General features: G+C 42.6%; 1 protein-coding gene across 3 annotated transcripts in view; it reads left to right on the top strand.

Annotated features, from left to right (window-relative positions):
• Window positions 1-16701, top strand: part of apaf1 (apoptotic peptidase activating factor 1) — a 34981-nt gene extending 18280 nt beyond the window's left edge. For 2 of the 3 annotated variants that reach the window (XM_034578212.1, XM_034578211.1), the window contains 2 exons: window positions 541-687; window positions 15093-16701. In XM_034578212.1, coding sequence (XP_034434103.1) covers window positions 541-687; window positions 15093-15239 — 294 coding nt within the window. In that variant the 3' untranslated portion in view covers window positions 15240-16701. The remainder of the gene's footprint in view (window positions 1-540; window positions 688-15092) is intronic. The other variant, XM_034578213.1, reaches the window with a different exon arrangement.
• Window positions 16702-17348: the final 647 nt, after the last annotated feature.

Below are 17348 nucleotides of genomic sequence, written 5' to 3' on the forward strand. Positions count from 1 at the left end.
ACAGAGGATTTCCGTGATCGGCGCCACCAGCCTGTCCAGAACTGCAGTTGGACGTAACGAGAAAGTCGTAATGCTTCTTGGTTTTTCAACATGTGTCCTTTTAGCTGTTTGGTTGATTTAAAAACTTGATTCTCAAGCATCGGACGTCTCGTCGCTTGCCAGCGCCATTACCTCTTTGAAAAACTGTTGGTCACCAAAGCGCAGTGAATCCTGGGATAGGTTGGGCCAGGAGGGATCCACCAGTTGGAGCCTTCATTTCTCAGAGAGGAAAGGACGCGTTCTCATATCATGACCACCTGTATCACATGATCAAAACAGTTGAGTCAAATGAAAACAACTGAACCATCTCACTGGCAACTGAGCAAAATCCGTCCACCTCAACATGTGGCTGAAAATCGAGTTAGTTCATAGGAAGGAATACATTTTTATAAAACCTTTTATTTTTCTGACAAATCTTTAAATACCATCACAGCTGGCATCTTTGTCATTTGTTAGGGGAACTTTCCTTATGGATGGTTTATAATGTTTGGATTTTCACAGCTCTGGAGCGTCAAAGACGGCTCCTTGCTGAAGATTTGTTCGCGGGACGGTAAAGACGGCATGGACTCTCTCCACGGCGGCTGGGTGACTTGCCTGCACTTCTCCCCAGACAACTCTCTCCTGGTCTCGACTGGTGGCTATATCAAGGTACGATAACACAGCAATCCTACTGTTAAGATCCACGATGTATTCACTATGAGGAGTTGAAGAGAACTAGACTCCAGTCACGATGTGGAAACAGGTCAATTATGATCTTGATATCTGAATACAGGCAGTGTATACATGTATGTGTGTGAGAGGGAGAATCCAGGTTGAGTTGATTTAGAGATGTTCAATGTGTCACAGTATCAACAACACAAATACTGTGTGTCCCAACATGCACCGGTGATATATTACCTAGAGGACTGAACTGCATCGGCTCAGGTTTATATAAAAACGCTCGATACCTTGGAGAATGATATCAATGCCTCTTTGTGACGAGACCACAATAGTGTGTGTGTGTGTGTGTGTGTGTGTGTGTGTGTGTGTGTGTGTGTGTGTGTGTGTGTGTGTGTGTGTGTGTGTGTGTGTGTGTGTGTGTGTGTGTGTGTGTGTGTGTGTGTGTGTGTGTGTGTGTGTGTGTGCGCGCGCCTCTTATTGCTTTTACCTTTACAGGAGATGGGGTCACAGAGCGGACAGCCTCAGCTGGGCTCTGATTGGCTATTTGCTGGGCAATGATGTAATCCTCAAGAGAGAGCAGTTCTGATCGATGAGGCTTTATATCTCAGATTAGTGTGTGTGTGTGTGTGTCTTTGTTTATACCTGTGTGTGTGGGTCGACAGAGATGTTACTGTTAAAGTCAGTGATGCTTTTCTTCAGGATTTTTGTGGACAGACACACACACATTAAATCAGAAACTTGAGACACTGGCCTGCTCTGATTGAAGCACTCGTCCGTCACTCATCGTCTTAGTCCTCCGTTACATTACCACGACAGCCATGACTATTCTGTTAATCAGCTTCTAGATCACTCCATTCCTCCATTGCGCGGACATTTTTGTGTCCTCCTCAATAGAGCATGCAGACTTGAGGAATCAGCTCGTGGATGTGGGGAGCAGTGAGGGATTATTATGCCTGTCTTAAAGGATGAACCCCCGAGTCGGGAGCTTTGATTGATTAATTGTACTGTGTGTCGGCTGGACAGCTACGAGGGGCCACGCTGTCCGTCACAGTAATTACCGTGACAGAGTGTGTACCTCTCGTATAGCCCCGCTGAGTGAGGCAGCACGATGATAATCTAACTGTCAATCTGTTTTAGTAATCTTTGCCGGGCGTGTCTCCGCGCTCGCCTATTTTACAATTAGCTAATGTCCTGAACAGAAAACTTGGTAACTGCGTTGCACTGACTTGTTAGTTCTCCCATGTTTCTGGGCTGCAGATATATAGATAAAAAAAGGGAGCAAGAATACCAGCGTTGTCAAAAAGAAAATCATGGACGTCAGTCTTGGAAACAGGCTTGGCAATCGTCTGAACATCCCCATAAGGGTCTTTGGTTTGTGTTTATCCTCAGCTGGTGAAAGGGAGAGATTTCGTTAGGGAGGATCAGTGGGATTGTGTTAAATGTGCCTTTGAATCATAGTTGTGGACTGATTGATATTGAAGTTTGGCTTGGATACAATACAGCCCCAGAAAGCTCTGAAAAAATGCCTTTACTGAGAGTTGAAAACTTCTTTAGTTTTTCATACTTAGAAACTAGAGGTTAGAAATCATTTTTTACCACATATCTTGATATTAAGATAAAGGGTCAGGTTTAAAATACAGATAACAACATAGATATAGTATCTCTTTGGTATAGCATACTGTACATGTGTTATTGAACGATGCTCATGTTGTCTTCATAGTCATGTTACAGTAGCAGACTAATAACTGAACAAACTCACGTTGAGACTCACACTTCAGGTCTAAAGTTTTCGAACACCTGCGTTTTTACCTCCAGGAAAAAACCCACGAACGTTTGGTGCGGATTCAACAATTTGTTTTTCAACATTCTCCCTGATTTTTCTCAATGAATAATTCATGGATCTTGCTGAAAGAAAAATCAGGCATGTTTATAGGACTGATATTTATGAGTGTGTGGGCAATTTGGTGCAGGTCCAAATAAAAAATCTGGATCTAGTGAGTTTGAATGTGGTTTCATGAGAGGACTGTTGGGCCTTGGCGGAGGTTAAATTAACATAATTTTGTGTCTCGGAGTTTCTGAAATTCAAACAGATAACAGATAAAAAATTGGAGATTTTAAAACCATGGAATCATGGAATGGGAGATCATGGGGACCAAAAAAGTCAAATGTTGCTGCGTGTTTTTTGACCACTGCAAAAGAGGTTTTACATTCAGCAAATCAATGCTAATATTGCTCTGTGTCTGCCGGATGTTAAAAAAGGCGTCTGTTTGCCAAGATGTTCCCCATAACAACTTTATAAGGTTGTGTGTCAGTGTTGTGTTTACATCTTGTTGTGCTGCCACCAAGAGGCCCATCAACAAACCTGATTTAAAACACACGACAAAAGCAATGAGTACCACACGAAAATGGGAAATATTCTGTTCTTACAACGTGTGATGTTTCATTGTGTACTATAGTCCCAGAGCTACTGTGTTCAATATTATTTTGGAGATGAGAAATAAAGAGACTCAAGCTCAACTTTATTAGACAGCAAAAATAAACAGTAATCCACGGCTCTAAGCTCCAGTAAATTATTATGCACACACAAAAGAATTTGAAGGCAGTCACAAATCCGTTTTATGGACTTCTCGTAAATACTGGTGAGATAAGAACATTGTGGATTATGTGTTACCATAAACACAGCCCCTCGAAGCATTGTTTGTTTAATTACTATGATGATAATTTTATTAATCATAATATAGATCAATTAAAAATCTGTTCTACAGCAGATCCATACACAAATAAAAACAAACCGTATAGTTTATGTTAACCATCATTGCAGTGACAGCGTTCCTGGAAGAGAATAACTCGGGAAAATAAACAAAAACGAGCAGAGAAGACATGTTTTTCTTATCATGATATGATTCATTGGAGGGTTTTCAGCTCTGAACATCAGAAGCCCTTGTGCACAATGACTCAGTGTGTTGCTGTTGCCGTTAAATGGGATGATGTTGTCATTGGTCGGATAAGAGCAGGAGAAGTGACAGCAGGCGCTGTCTCCCATGGTTCTCGCTGAGTCAATCAGTTGAAATGATGTAACACGACGCTCGTAGCAAATCATTTTGCCTCTTTCTACTTTTGTCTTTGGCTCCACATATAGAACGAAGCTTGTCTTGTTTGTTCCAGTATTTTTTTGATAAACTCATTTCTGTCAGTACTTCTGCCCTAATCAGCTCTCGAGCTACTTTTTTTCAGCCTCTCTTCTTCTCCCTGTGTTTCACTCCCTCTGCCTGCATGGTCGGCTGAATGGTGTGAATGTAATTAAAAGCAGCGGGCTGTTGTGCGGGCTGTGTGCTTGCCCAGTCCCCTGTTGTGCGTAGTTACCTGTGCAGAGTGTTTAATTAAACATTTCTCATGCTCCTCATCACCAGCGTTTCACTTTACACAATAAAAACACAACGTCCGTGCTTGTGTCGGTGCATTAGGTAAGCGTACATGCTTGTGAACAGATAAATGTGTGTTTTTTTTGTGCATGTGCGTCAGGAGGTGATGAAGCGGTGCTTACTGAAAGAGGCCGTTATATCCGACACTGATTCCCATCAGTCCTCTGTCCTTCTGCTCCACATCCTGCTAGGAAATACCTGTCTCACACCTGGCCTTGATGTAGACGCACACTACCAATGACACACGCGCACACACACACACACACACACACACACACACACACACACACACACACACACACACACACACACACACACACACACACACACACACACGGACACACAAACTGTAAATGCTGATGAGTCGATCTGTCACAGAGGGATCCAAGAGGGAGGCAGCAGGTGTGAAAAGGCTCATCCTAACTGCAAGAACACACAGGCCCAGCAGCCCAGAATAATTCACACCAAACTGTAACAAAGACACAAAAGCACGGAAAAAAATTATCACTTTCTACTAAAATTGACCATAGACATGCACTGATACTGAAGATCCTGTCAGCACCTCCCGTCTTCCTCCGTAAAGTCCCCGAGTAAAAAGTCAGCAGAATGTCTGAAGGAGCCGATGTGAGGACACAGCGGGAGATGAACCGCAAGCAAGTGGCGTGTAAATGATGTTTCCGACACGAGACAGACGCAAAGATGAAAAAAACTAAAAGATAACAAATATCTCAGGATGAAAATGTAGTGCCGTACTCGTAGAAGACACAGACGAAGATGTGGAGAGAGTTCTCCACACGTCGCACATCTGTATTTACAGTCTATGATAATGACACATCTTTCTAATCGTACCTGCTTTTTATGCTGTGAACAGTTTCTCAGATTCTAACGTGTCTTTAATTAATCTTAATCGATATCTCTTGGGTCTACTTCATTAAGCCAGCTGTCTGAAGTGCTATCTCATCAGCCGGGATGTCGGACCTGGTCTGAACTGTTAATCCCCCTGTTCCAGCTGGTCTCTGACTCACTGATACGTTCATCATTCTGCTGTTCACCTTGTGGGGAAATCTGTACGGGGGAAAATAATAAGAGTCTGCTTTATTCAGACCACTGATTTGTTTGGTTCACTTTGAGCAAGGCACTGTTGCTTCAGCCGCGAACAGGCTTGTGAAGGGCAGTTCGTACGACGTGTAGTTTGACGTTTTGGGAATTATTATGAGCTGTGCTGTTTACTTGAGCACTGTAGTGAACCTCCCACGGGTCATATGCTAGTAATAAAATATATATTCACTGTTGTGGAAATTTGTGCCAACTGATTTACACATCAGTACTTTGTGATCATGTGACATCCGGAGGGAGCCTCGTACTTCCTCTCAAAGCACAAAACTACAAACACTGTGTCAGATGTGTCGGCGGCTCTACTTTATTTATGCCAGTCAGTCGGGACTTGTGCGACCCGACAAGCGGATGAACTTCTCAGCAGCAGAGTGCACAGAGAGTCCCCACTCATAACGCATATATCACCTGGATGTACCTGCAGATCTCTGAGGATGCAAATGATGTTGTGCCGTGAAATAAAATATAAAATAGAGGGTGAGCAGCACATCATTTGTTTACGTTTTACTTTTTATCTAGTTTTTCCATCTTATTCTATAACAGATCATTCCCTGCAATGCTATGTTTCTAGAACTGTTATTGCCAGCGACTATTGATCAGTGTAAAGGCTTGATCACCACAGTATTTCACACATATTTAAATATTTCTGTGGCATGTGGGATGTCATGGGTGTAGAAAACATTTGCGTCAGTGCCCTCTGAAGTCATGACAGCTGCATGTTTGTGCACATGCACGTGCGCGTCCTCAAGACACAGGAAAAACAACCTGCTCTTCAAAATATTGCTCCACAGAACGACTAAAGGCCAAAAAACCCAACAGGATACAAAAAAAAGATAGATACAATTTCTCTTCTTTTGTCTCCGAGGCTCTCGTGCACACGCACACACACACTAACCCCCCCCACGTTCGCACACTGACATTTGTAATACACACTCACACTTCCGAACAGTGTATCCCCAGATGGATGGGAGTGTTTTAGATGATAGTTCTCCCCTGCCACCACTGTTGTCAGACATCACTTATCAGCCGAGACTGTGATGGAAGAGAAAGAAACAATTTCACCTTATCTCACCTTCCTACCCTTCCCTCGCTTTCACTCCCTATTTCTCTGCCTCTGTGTTCCCACCAGACCTCCGCCTTCCGCCGTCTCCTTCATTGTTATCTCTCGGTTTCACACCGTACTTTTGTTTTTCTGTCTCTTTCTGTCGTTTTTCTTCATCTGTCCATTTTGGTGACCTGACATTTGAAGTCTTCCTCCCTCGCTGGAAGTTGGACATTTTTCCGTTATCACACTCAAATCCCTTTTCACCGTGATGCTGTTTTGATGCCTCCACGCCTTGAGGGAATTTTCTCAAATTAGGTATAAACATTCACGTGGACTTATAAGATGAGCCCAAATACTCAGTGGAGGATGTCGAGGTTCAACGACCACACAAAACCCTTTCTTTCCTTGTGAACGCGTTATCTTGAGAAGGCCTCGAGAGAATCCGATCAAATTTGGCACAAATGTTCACTCACAAATGAACTGATCAGATTTTAGTGGTCAAAGGTTACGGTGAACATGATATCTCAAGTCTCCACTTCCCTCAAATTTTGACCAGTTGTCACCTTGGACTCAAAGATCCACTAATTAGATTTCAGTGGTTAAAGGTCACGATAACCTAAAACAAAAAGCTTGTACTGGCTGGTGGAGGCATTCAACAGCAGGGCAGTAATTCTATTTTCCAGCATATCTGACTAAAGCTCCTTCAGATCAGTTGAGATTGCTTTCACCCAATAGGTGTTAAGTCAGCCTCCCGCCTTCCTTCTCAGCCTGAGCCATCATCGTTTAGCGCGTCCTAATGAGGCCTCTGCGGGGCAATGAACTATTACCGTCAGTCATCAAGCCAAGCCAGAGTCAAAACGAAGCGGGGGGGGAGAAGGAGGTCTGGGATGAACGTAATGAAATGAAGGAGAGAAGGTTGATCTGACCTTCCCTCAGGAGATGTTTGATGGACGGCCGGATCTGTCAAAGATCGAGAAGCGCTCGGTTAGCGAGGAGCAGCTGAAGGGAAAGGATGGAGAGTGGAGAGAAAGAGCAGTCACCTCTGAGGGATTGATCGGGTTATCAAGCTGTCAAGATTTTTGTATAATGATATTGGCTAAGCCCTGAGTAAATGTGTCTCCATTTCCTTTAACGGCAGAGCAGATGTTAGGGTTTTTGATCAAGGCTGAACATCAGTCAGTCCAAGTAGCGATTCTTATTGCTCAGGCTGAAGTGATGTTGCCTGTAGGTGCCTCTGCCTGAGGTCTGTTTTCATTTCCGAAGTCATAAATATACATTTTTTTGCAAATGCAGTCTCTAATGGTTGAAAATAACACAGCAGGTTATTTGTAAAAATAAAAATGGTATTTTAGATACCAGGGGGTTTGTTTACCGGTGTCTGAGCAGAGAGCATAGAAGAATCCGGAAAATCCGTTTATATAATTGATGGATTTCTTTTCGAGAGTCACTGCCATGTTTTAAGATGCTTGAAAATATATAAAACACAAAATAGAGAAAATGGCATCTTTGAGAAAATGCCATGTGATCAATTTAAAGGAGACATATGATTTCAGTTTTTCTTTCCTTTAGTGTGTTTTATGTTATTTGTGTATGTCTGTAGTGAAGGGAGCTCCTCTCCCTGAAAACACTGAAACTCCTGAAACACCTCGTCAGTAGTTAAGAAGTTAGTTAGAGTGGTTGACCAATTACAACTGAGTGGAAAGAGAAGCTGCAGCAATGGCCAGTAGAGGACAGGGATGTGATTCCCTAACATTAAAGCATGTAAACCTTTACACGTAATAACACAAACTCAAACTATGAACCTGAAGATGAGCTTTATATGTCTCCTTTAAAATACTAATTTTGTTATTTCATTTTTCACGTGGGCTGCATCTCGAAACATGTAGGACTCTGACCCTCTCCTAGCTAAAAATCAGTTCCTTGATGTGAATGGCCAGTAGTAGCCAAGTCACGTTCATTTTATTTATTTATATATTTATAAGTTTCCCTTAAAGAGTGATGTATTGCATGTGACAGCCTCTATGATTAGTTTTAATTTGACAATGGGGAAACCCCCCCCCCCCCCACAAACCTCTTGCTGGTGGGAATAAATGAGAAAACTCTGGAAGAACAAATAAGGAAGGAACCGTCTTTCAGGACAGAAAACTGTGGATGTAATACAGCAAAATTCAACTTTCGTTTGATCTCCTGCAGCACTTCTCAGAATATTGACCCCTTTGCATTTCTCTTGGATATTATTGCAACCGCACAGACTAACCTCACCCGTCGGCTTGTACTTTCATCCCTGCACCGCCCTCCCACTTCCTTCAAAGTTGTAAATAACATTCTGACAACTGCTGTCTTCTGAGAGGACACGTATGTGTACGACCCAGCGGAACGAAGCCACCGTGTTGGTTCCAGCAGCACTCGCACTTTTGATTTCATTCAGCACGTTTCTCTCGTCTTTCTGCCGTTTCAGAAGTAAGCACCCCGCAGTGCTGTGGCAGCGTAGCAGCAGACCTACCTCTAAAAATAACTACACACACTCACAAGATGCAAAACAGCCCCTGAAAGTGCATTCATCTTTTTTTTTTCCATAGTCCATTGTTCTATTTTTCCACCATCTCTTTTTCCAGAGGTATCAGAGGTTATTAAAAAAATGTAAATCTTATAATTCACACCTTTATTCCTCATGTGGTCAAATCACAACCAGAGTAGATGTAGTTTACATACGTCCTTGACATCCTGCTTCGGCATCTGCATTTCTCTCCCTCACCGACGAGACAAAGCGGGAGTGAAGAACTTTGAGCGAGTTGAGCTCAGAACGAACTTGGCCTGGATTCTGTGCTCTTGTTGTCAGGCTCGGGGTACAAACACAGGCTGGTGAAATATTTATCCGTCTCTGGGAGGCAGTTGTTTCCCCCGCGCTGCTCATTAAGCCGGGGTTAATTGTGTCTCTCACTGAAGAAGTGAGGGGCCTGTGTGTGTGTGTGTGTGTGTGTGTGTGTGTGTGTGTGTGTGTGTGTGTGTGTGTGTGTGTGTGTGTGTGTGTGTGTGTGTGTGTGTGTGTGTGTGTGTGTGTGTGTGTGTGTGTGTGTGTGTGTGTGTTGTGCACCAATCACACAGAGATGAGTTGAGGCAGAGTGGAGATGGTAGAACAGTGATGGAGGAGAGGATGGAAGGAGATGTTGTTGGTGTATTCTCTGTAAAATGTATTTTACACAGATAAATATGTTTACGACATAAAAAACTAAATTTACAAATCTGGTCAATTTCATTACCATTATTAAATCATTATAGTATTACTGACAGCATAATACAAGAGCAGTATTTGGTACAAGTTCGAATGCACCTAATGAACGAACTTCAAACTTTATATTATCAGAGGTGAAGAATGCAAACAAATGAACCGGTTCAGTTTGAGAAAACTAATTTTCTTCAAACGAGTATTTAACCTAATAATCTTGATGTAGGCAGGAGAGACGGACAACTATAAACTGAAGGAAGGAAAAGTAAGTCAGTAAAATATTAAATAAATAACCTTTCCCACATTTCTATGAGGACAACTTTTATCTCGTATGTTTTTATACCACCTATAAAGTTCTAACACATCTTTGCCTTTCTGTGGTTTTAAGGGCTGAGTTCTGAGAGCGAATGAAAGGACTTGACTGAAAACACCAGTGCTTTGTTTATCTGTAGATCTCCATCTATCCAATCCATCAATCCAGATTTCCTATTAAGCTCCCACTCTGTACTTCAACCTCCTCTCTCTCTTCATTATTTTCCTCTTTTTCCCGCTCACATCATCGTTTTATTCCCTCTTTTATGTTTCTGTGTCGCTTTTTCTTACTCCCCAGCTCCTCTTCACCCCCCCCCCCCCCCACCAACAGCTAATATTTTCTCTCTGACTTTCTTCTTTGTTCTCTCTCTCTGTTCTGGATTCTCTCTGACAAATCTGGGATCTGCCACTTTCGTGCAAGCTGTAAGGATTGACAGAAAAGAGAGAGGTGTGTGGGAGAGAAAGAAAAATGAACGGAAAGAGGAAAAAAGTGCTTGAAAGAATGAAAGAAGGAAAGAAAGACGGTGTGGGGGAGAAAAGTGTGGTGGATTGTCTGAGCATCAATATTTCAGTGGACGGAACCTTGGATGAATAATTCAAACTCGATGTCACACTGTTTCCCTCCCAGCAGGACTTTTGGCGCGGTCTCAGACGCACAAACACACGCACACGCACGCACGCACACGCACGCACACACACGCACAATCATTTTCTGAAACGAAGGTGGCCTTACAGAATCGCCTGAATCTCCTCCAGCTGGTCCCCCCCCCCCTCTTTAATCCCCCTCCCCTCCTGCCTGCTGGTCGTCGCTTGAGTCTTTATGATTTTTTATAGAGCGTAGAAACTGTACCTATCCCCCCTGGACCCTGTCGGTGAGCTATTTATGTTCGAGGGAAGATTAATTACTTCCCTCCACCCCGTCTGAAAGATGCCACCGTGCGCTCCCTCACACACACACACACACACACACACACACACACACACACACACACACACACACACACACACACACGGACAGGTATTTCCGTTATGTAAGCGCTGCTGACTTTCCATCAGCTGGTCTCAATAAGCAGACCCATTTAGCCTCACCTGAGCTAACGCTGAGGGACAGTCGGAGGAGATTCGCTGCCCCTCAGCTGTGAGCTGGATTGAATCGGGGTCACACACACACACACACACACACACACACACACACACACACACACACACACACACACACACACACACACAGGCAGCCCTCGCGGCTTCCCCGGACGTGATTGTGACCCCTGTGTTTGTGAGCTTGATGCTGAGAGGGAGCTTATCTGAGCAGGCAGAGTGTTGTGGCTTTACAGATAAGGGGTCGGTCGCCCTTGTTGTTCTGTGCCATTAGGTTTGTGGTGTCTTTTTACACCGTGACATCATTCTTACAATACAACAAACAAGGGTCCGAATATTCTCGCTTTAACGTTAACTACGCTCAGAAAGACGGCTGCTTTGCTTATCCTGCATCTGTTTGGTGTGCAAACAGATGCAAAGACAAGATGCAGAACCATGACAGGATATTTATATTTAAATACTTTATATTAACATCGGGAGCCGGTCACCTCTACGAAGGCCGCCATGGTTTTTTACAGTAGTCCAAACTGGACAAACTAAATATTTTGAGTTTTTTAGGCAACTGCAGGCTACCAAAGGTTCTCTGTCATGTTTGGAGGGGGAGGGTGAGGTGAGGGGTATTCAGCTGCAACATGCAACTTCACCACTAGATGTCACTATGTTCTACACACTGAACCTTTAAATAGCAACACTGCGTTAATTTGAAAGACACTAAACAGAAATATGATATGAACTCTTATCCTTTCGTTTCTAACTGGTATTAATTAACGAAGGAAAACTATTTGCTGTTTTACGGAATAATCTTCGTAATACTTTTAACCTTCGTTTGCTGTATGAATTCTAGATTGTAATCGACACACTAAATATAAGCGTGTGTCATTTAAATGTTAATTCATTCATGTCCTCTCTATATATATATATATTTCCTCTTGGCCCCACTGTGTCTGTTCCTTACATTAGTATTCATGTAATGTGCAGCTAACGTTGTAGCAGCCTCATTTTCCTGCCATTCTTCAAGTTAATTTCAGCAGCCTCAGCACAGACTGAAGCCAGGATGCTGCGCTGGATGTTTGGAAACACAAAAAAACCCAGAGATGGTCACACATAGACACGGTAAACACACCCGGGGGTATTGTCCTCTCGCCAGCAGCGTGCACTGTACAGTCATTTAGCGTCTACGTGCTCCACTGGCTCTCCCATAAATCAATGGTCCCCTAGTGATGCTGTTGATATCAGCACATCAGCCATCTGCTCCGAGGACATGTGCTCCGTGTCACATACATAACACTGCTCTGTGTTCCCATATGAGACACAGGCCCTTATGGAACCCGTCTCGCTGTTGTTATGATGAATGTGTTTCCTTTTTCACCATTTACAGCATCTCCAATCTTCATTTGTGTCTTTGTTTAGTGCTCGTGTGCCCTCTCTCTTTTCATTCTCTCTCCTCTTCCTCGTCTTAAATCAAAGAAATCTGACTTCTTCTTCATTTCCCCTGTCCTCCCCCTCTCGAGCAGATCCATTAATATGCATTCCACCCAGTCTGGTCTCGTCACCGTCCTCTGGTGTAAATGATTCAACACAGTGGTTTTCTGGACGTTTCTTCATCGTAAATCCAGTCTCACTCGGAAGCTAACGTAATTTTCGCACTTTCTGTCCACACGTTTCTCTCCTTTCCACCATCAGTTGACTCTTTCAAACATTTACTCTGCACCAGCTCTCGTCTCCACACATCACATCTCCCTGTTAATCCTTTTGTCTGTCAGCAGATTCAGTCTTGTTGTTCCTCGACTTTCTCTCATCTGTGCTTTTTTTAAATTCTCTATTTTCTGTATTTATTCATTTGTGTGTGTGTGTGTGTGTGTGTGTGTGTGTGTGTGTGTGTGTGTGTGTGTGTGTGTGTGTGTGTGTGTGTGTGTGTGTGTGTGTGTGTGTGTGTGTACGTGGAGGCATCTGAGTATTATTTCTTTGTTTGAGCTGTCAGAGCTTTGGCAGCCAGCAGCCAGTTTCCCTTCCATTCAAATGCAATCACAATTTGGAGTCTCATTCCCTCGTCTCATAACTGCACATCCTGGTTTCATCCCTCCACCTGTCTATCGATCCCTCCTTCATCACGTCTGCGTTTCTTCATCAAGCCACGTGTCGTACTCTCCTCATCCCTGGATAGAACAACACAGATTTCATTTATAATGAAAGATCCGTACAAAAAGAATATATGTTGCTCTTGCTTAGTTTTTCTGTCAGCAGGATTATGCAAAAAACTACTGAACGGATTTCCATGAAACTTGGTGGAGACATGGGTCAAGAGAGAACTCATTCAATATTAAGCAGATCCAGACAAAGAGGTGGATTCAGGATTTTTTTTTTTATCACTTGCTATTTATTCTAGGAATAAGTCACGGATCTTGACTGCTGGGCCTTTTACTAAGAGCAATTCTAGTTCTGTCTTTAAACTGGGGCTGATATCTTGCTCTAGGTATCATAGTGTGACCTTTAAAAATCCTTTTCAGATATGAAATAAAAACTTACCATTATTCCTCTTGAAAAATCATCCATCTTAATTTGGCCACTCTTTACTTTACAGGCCCCGTATTTTCCAGCTTATTCCCTTGGAAGCTTTCCACATAATTGGAGCTAAAAATGAAATTACATTCAGCTGAATTACAAGGATCTTTTCAAAATAGGCAATTTGGTGTAAGTGAGAGATCTATGACGCCTCATCCCCTGGATACTGGAGACTAATACAGATCGATCCGGTGCCTTGTTTGTTTTGCAATAATTATTCAGAGCAAGAGGAGGAAACAATGATATGGTAAATACATTTATATGCATGTATTCATGTATATATTTGTGTGTGCAGTGACAGAACACGAGCTGGGTGAACGGTTGCTGCAGCCCTTGTGAATATTAATCTTACTATGCAGATGTTTTGCAGCTGCTTCTCATCGTGTGTGAATCAGAGTCCAGTAATCTTCAGGACCACCAAACACTGATTTGTGTTTATTTTACGTTCAGTCTCTTTATGTTTATATTTACGACAGAAACACAAAATTTAATTTGTGTTGAAATGTCCGGTTCGCTGTCTGGTCACATTTGGCCTCGAGGGCAGCAGAGATTTAAATAGCATCGTAGATTCATCACGGTGCCGTGCCACCAAGAGAACTAAACTAACAGACGTTACGTAAAGCAGCTTTTTACATTTGTAACAGTCGATTGAATGTTTCCTGGTAGTGAGTCCAGTATTTCTAGCAGCGCCTGGTGTAAAAGTATGTTCCTCTGTGATTCCTGGGTGATTCCAGGTGAGGAAGCCACATGTATGAGGAGAGAATTGATTTCTCTTTACACAGTGAATTATTAATAACGGGTTAGCCGTCCTCTGACTCTGACAGTTACTTACGAGCTATGTTTTTAAACAGAAGATTAAAAAAAGGTTTATTGTCGGATCTGAGTTGTGTCAAAGTTGAAAGTGAGCCCCCCCCCCCCCACACCCCTCCTGCCAGGTTATAAATGATTGACTTGATGTGTCTCTGATGATTCATCCCAGTGAGTTGCAGCTTCAATGGAAAGAAAAAAGACTTTAAACTGAGATTAAACAGAATCACTCAGGAAAACTGCTCTGGGTGTGGTGAGTGGGGGGTGTGTACGTCTGTGTCTGTGTGTGAGAGTGAGCCTGTGGCCGGGTGAGAGTTTGAGTCTGATAATATTATAATATTAAATCCATCATGGTCTTCTTAGCAACCAATTTGTCTCAGGATCTGACTCAGATCAGACACTACTTGACTTCTGCCATTATTCACCCGTCACAGAGCAAACGTTGAAGTCAGCATGAAATTCGCGCTCAGTCGCTCGTTACAACTAGAGCGCACGTTGTGACGTCATTAGAAGCTGTCGCAGGTTGTAAAAAACTCCATTCTAGTCGGAGTCGAGTACAAACATGACTGCAGCGTTTATCCTCTCATCTACATTTTTCCAAGAAAACTAATTTACACATTTCCCAAAATGTCCCAACAATATTTAGAGAGTGTTTCATTGTCTGATGTTTTCACTGTGTTTGCCTGTGACCGACTTGGACATTATAAACATTGTTGACTTCAGTCAGGTGTTGATTACGCTGCCCAGACTCTCTGCAATAGTTTAATGTCAGTGCCGAGCTTTAAAACACTCTCGTTCTTATTTCCAGTGGTGGGATGTGGAGCGAGGCGAGGCCCTGCAGACCTTCTATCCAGCCGGAAGCGCTTTGAAGAGGATCCACGTGTCGTCCGACTTCTCCACCTTCGTCACCATCGACAGCATCGGCATCCTCTACATCCTCCAGAGGGTTGTATGACAACGACCACGCTGACGACAAAAGACCAACCAAAAAGAAAAGACACAAACCAACCAAACAGAACACGTTGAAAAACAGTAGTTCTTATCACACAGATGTTTCTCCAAGTGTTCATTCTTTTGGTTTCATTATTGTCCAATGGGAGGAAGTGGAGACACGTTGTCCATCTCTACTTTATATACAGTCTGTGTCGTGTAGACGCACCATGAAAGGTTCCTGCTCCAGCCTTTCTGTTTTTACACATCAAGACAAGAGATGCACAGTTAAAGTTTTGCTGCCTAAAAAAAAAAGACAAATCTCTTCTACAGTGAAGAGAAGGTGCTTAAAAAAAAGGCGACATGTTTACTTCCACCAAAACCAGCAAACCTGTAAATCACGTCTTAGATCTTTGAATCATTCATAGCGAATAAAGAGATAAAGATCAACTCAAATGTGAATAAATGTTAATCCATATCAGCAGCAGGGCTGACCGTTGTTGCATGCGATGAGTGGTTTTCTGCTCCACCGTTGTAATTGATACAAGCTATTGTCTGCCGAGTCGTGCCGACCCACGCGAAGTGGCGAAGTGCATTTGACTCGCCTGTGCTGTTATGTTCTATTGACTCTTAATTTTTTTTTTTTTTATATCTGTGTGTGAGGGTATGTTTCTGCATCGGTAGTAAAAAAATCATCTGAGCCTTTTGTTTACACTGCAGCCTCGGCCTGCAGGAGAATTCTGCAGCTACGACAGGATGTGTACGTTTTTATTTCCACGTCCACCAGCATGGCTTGAACGTCTGCTGCTCAGCATTAAAGTTTGATTAGCGCGGTTAAGTTTTAATGAGCGCTCATTTAAAATCAAATCCCTAATCTTTTGAAAAGACTGTGAGTCTGTTTGTACATCCTGAATTTGTACTTTAATCAAAGGTAAATGTTTTCTATAGAAGAATCGCACAGGGTGATTTATAATTTATCATCAGATTTCTACTCGCTAAAGTTAAAAGGCAGATTTTGTGCTTTGCTAGTATTGTTTGTACCAGTTCTTTTTTTAATCTAAAAACCACTTTTTAAACATTTTTATCTGCACGTTTTCTGAGCCTCTTCGTGTTCCGAGCACTTTGACGCAGGAGTTACAATCTTTCTCTGAGCATTTGGCAATTATCGCTTTGTTCAGACAATTAAGAAAATAAAATTCCTGTTCCCTTTGCTGCAATCTATTAATCTCAGGGGACAAGAACAAGCTACAAAGCAAGGATGAGTTTCAACATGTATAAACAATGCTGTCGTCATTTTCACGTCGTGCTCTTCCTCGTTGGTGCTTTTAAAGCCGCCGTAAATTCAATCAGCAGATTTCCTCCCCGTGTGGAGGTCTCTGTCAAACGTAAATGTTGAGATATCGACGTGTGCTCAGGATGAATCGATGCTGTGATACTTTGTGGTGCAATGTGAGTGTAATTTATAACAAATTAAATTACATACACCATGATGTTGTTGTTGTGTGTCTGTGTTGATCTGGTCACCTCCCGACTCTGAGTGATTTAATTTCATGATGCCGTCTGTGTGGAATGATTGTGAGTCCTGCACTCGCGGACATCCTCTTCCTCCTCCTATTTCTCCTCATCTTCCTCCTTTATCTCCTCCTTGTCCTCTTCTCCCCCCCCTCTTCTTCCTCCTCCTCCTCTTCCAGTGTTTCAGTGTTTAAAATATTATCCAAAAAGGTTAAAAAATAAGGTTTTCTTATAGTTTATGTAATTAAACAATAGACAAAACATGTAATTGTGCTATTCTGCACTGTACAGTAGTGTAAAAAGAGGACGTTGATTGTGTATAATATCAACACAGTTCAATGACTTCTTAATAAAACTCGCTGTCTTTCATCTTCATAATTTGTTCCACTGTTTGAACCACTGAGCTATTTTCAGACGAGGAACTTGTCCAGGAAAATGAAAAATCTCCCTCTTTGTTTTAGTTTAGTTCTGTCGTCTCAATCGAACCCTTCAGAGACGAGTCATCGCTGTGAATTCTGGGAAGCAGACGGAAATAAATCAAAACATCTGCATCGATCAAGCTCGTAGGGACAGTTTCAACAGCTGCCATTCTGCTGTCGTACCCAGTGTTTGACAGATTCCT

This window comes from Hippoglossus hippoglossus, chromosome 23 (assembly GCF_009819705.1).
Source record: "Hippoglossus hippoglossus isolate fHipHip1 chromosome 23, fHipHip1.pri, whole genome shotgun sequence".
Taxonomy (NCBI): domain Eukaryota; kingdom Metazoa; phylum Chordata; class Actinopteri; order Pleuronectiformes; family Pleuronectidae; genus Hippoglossus; species Hippoglossus hippoglossus.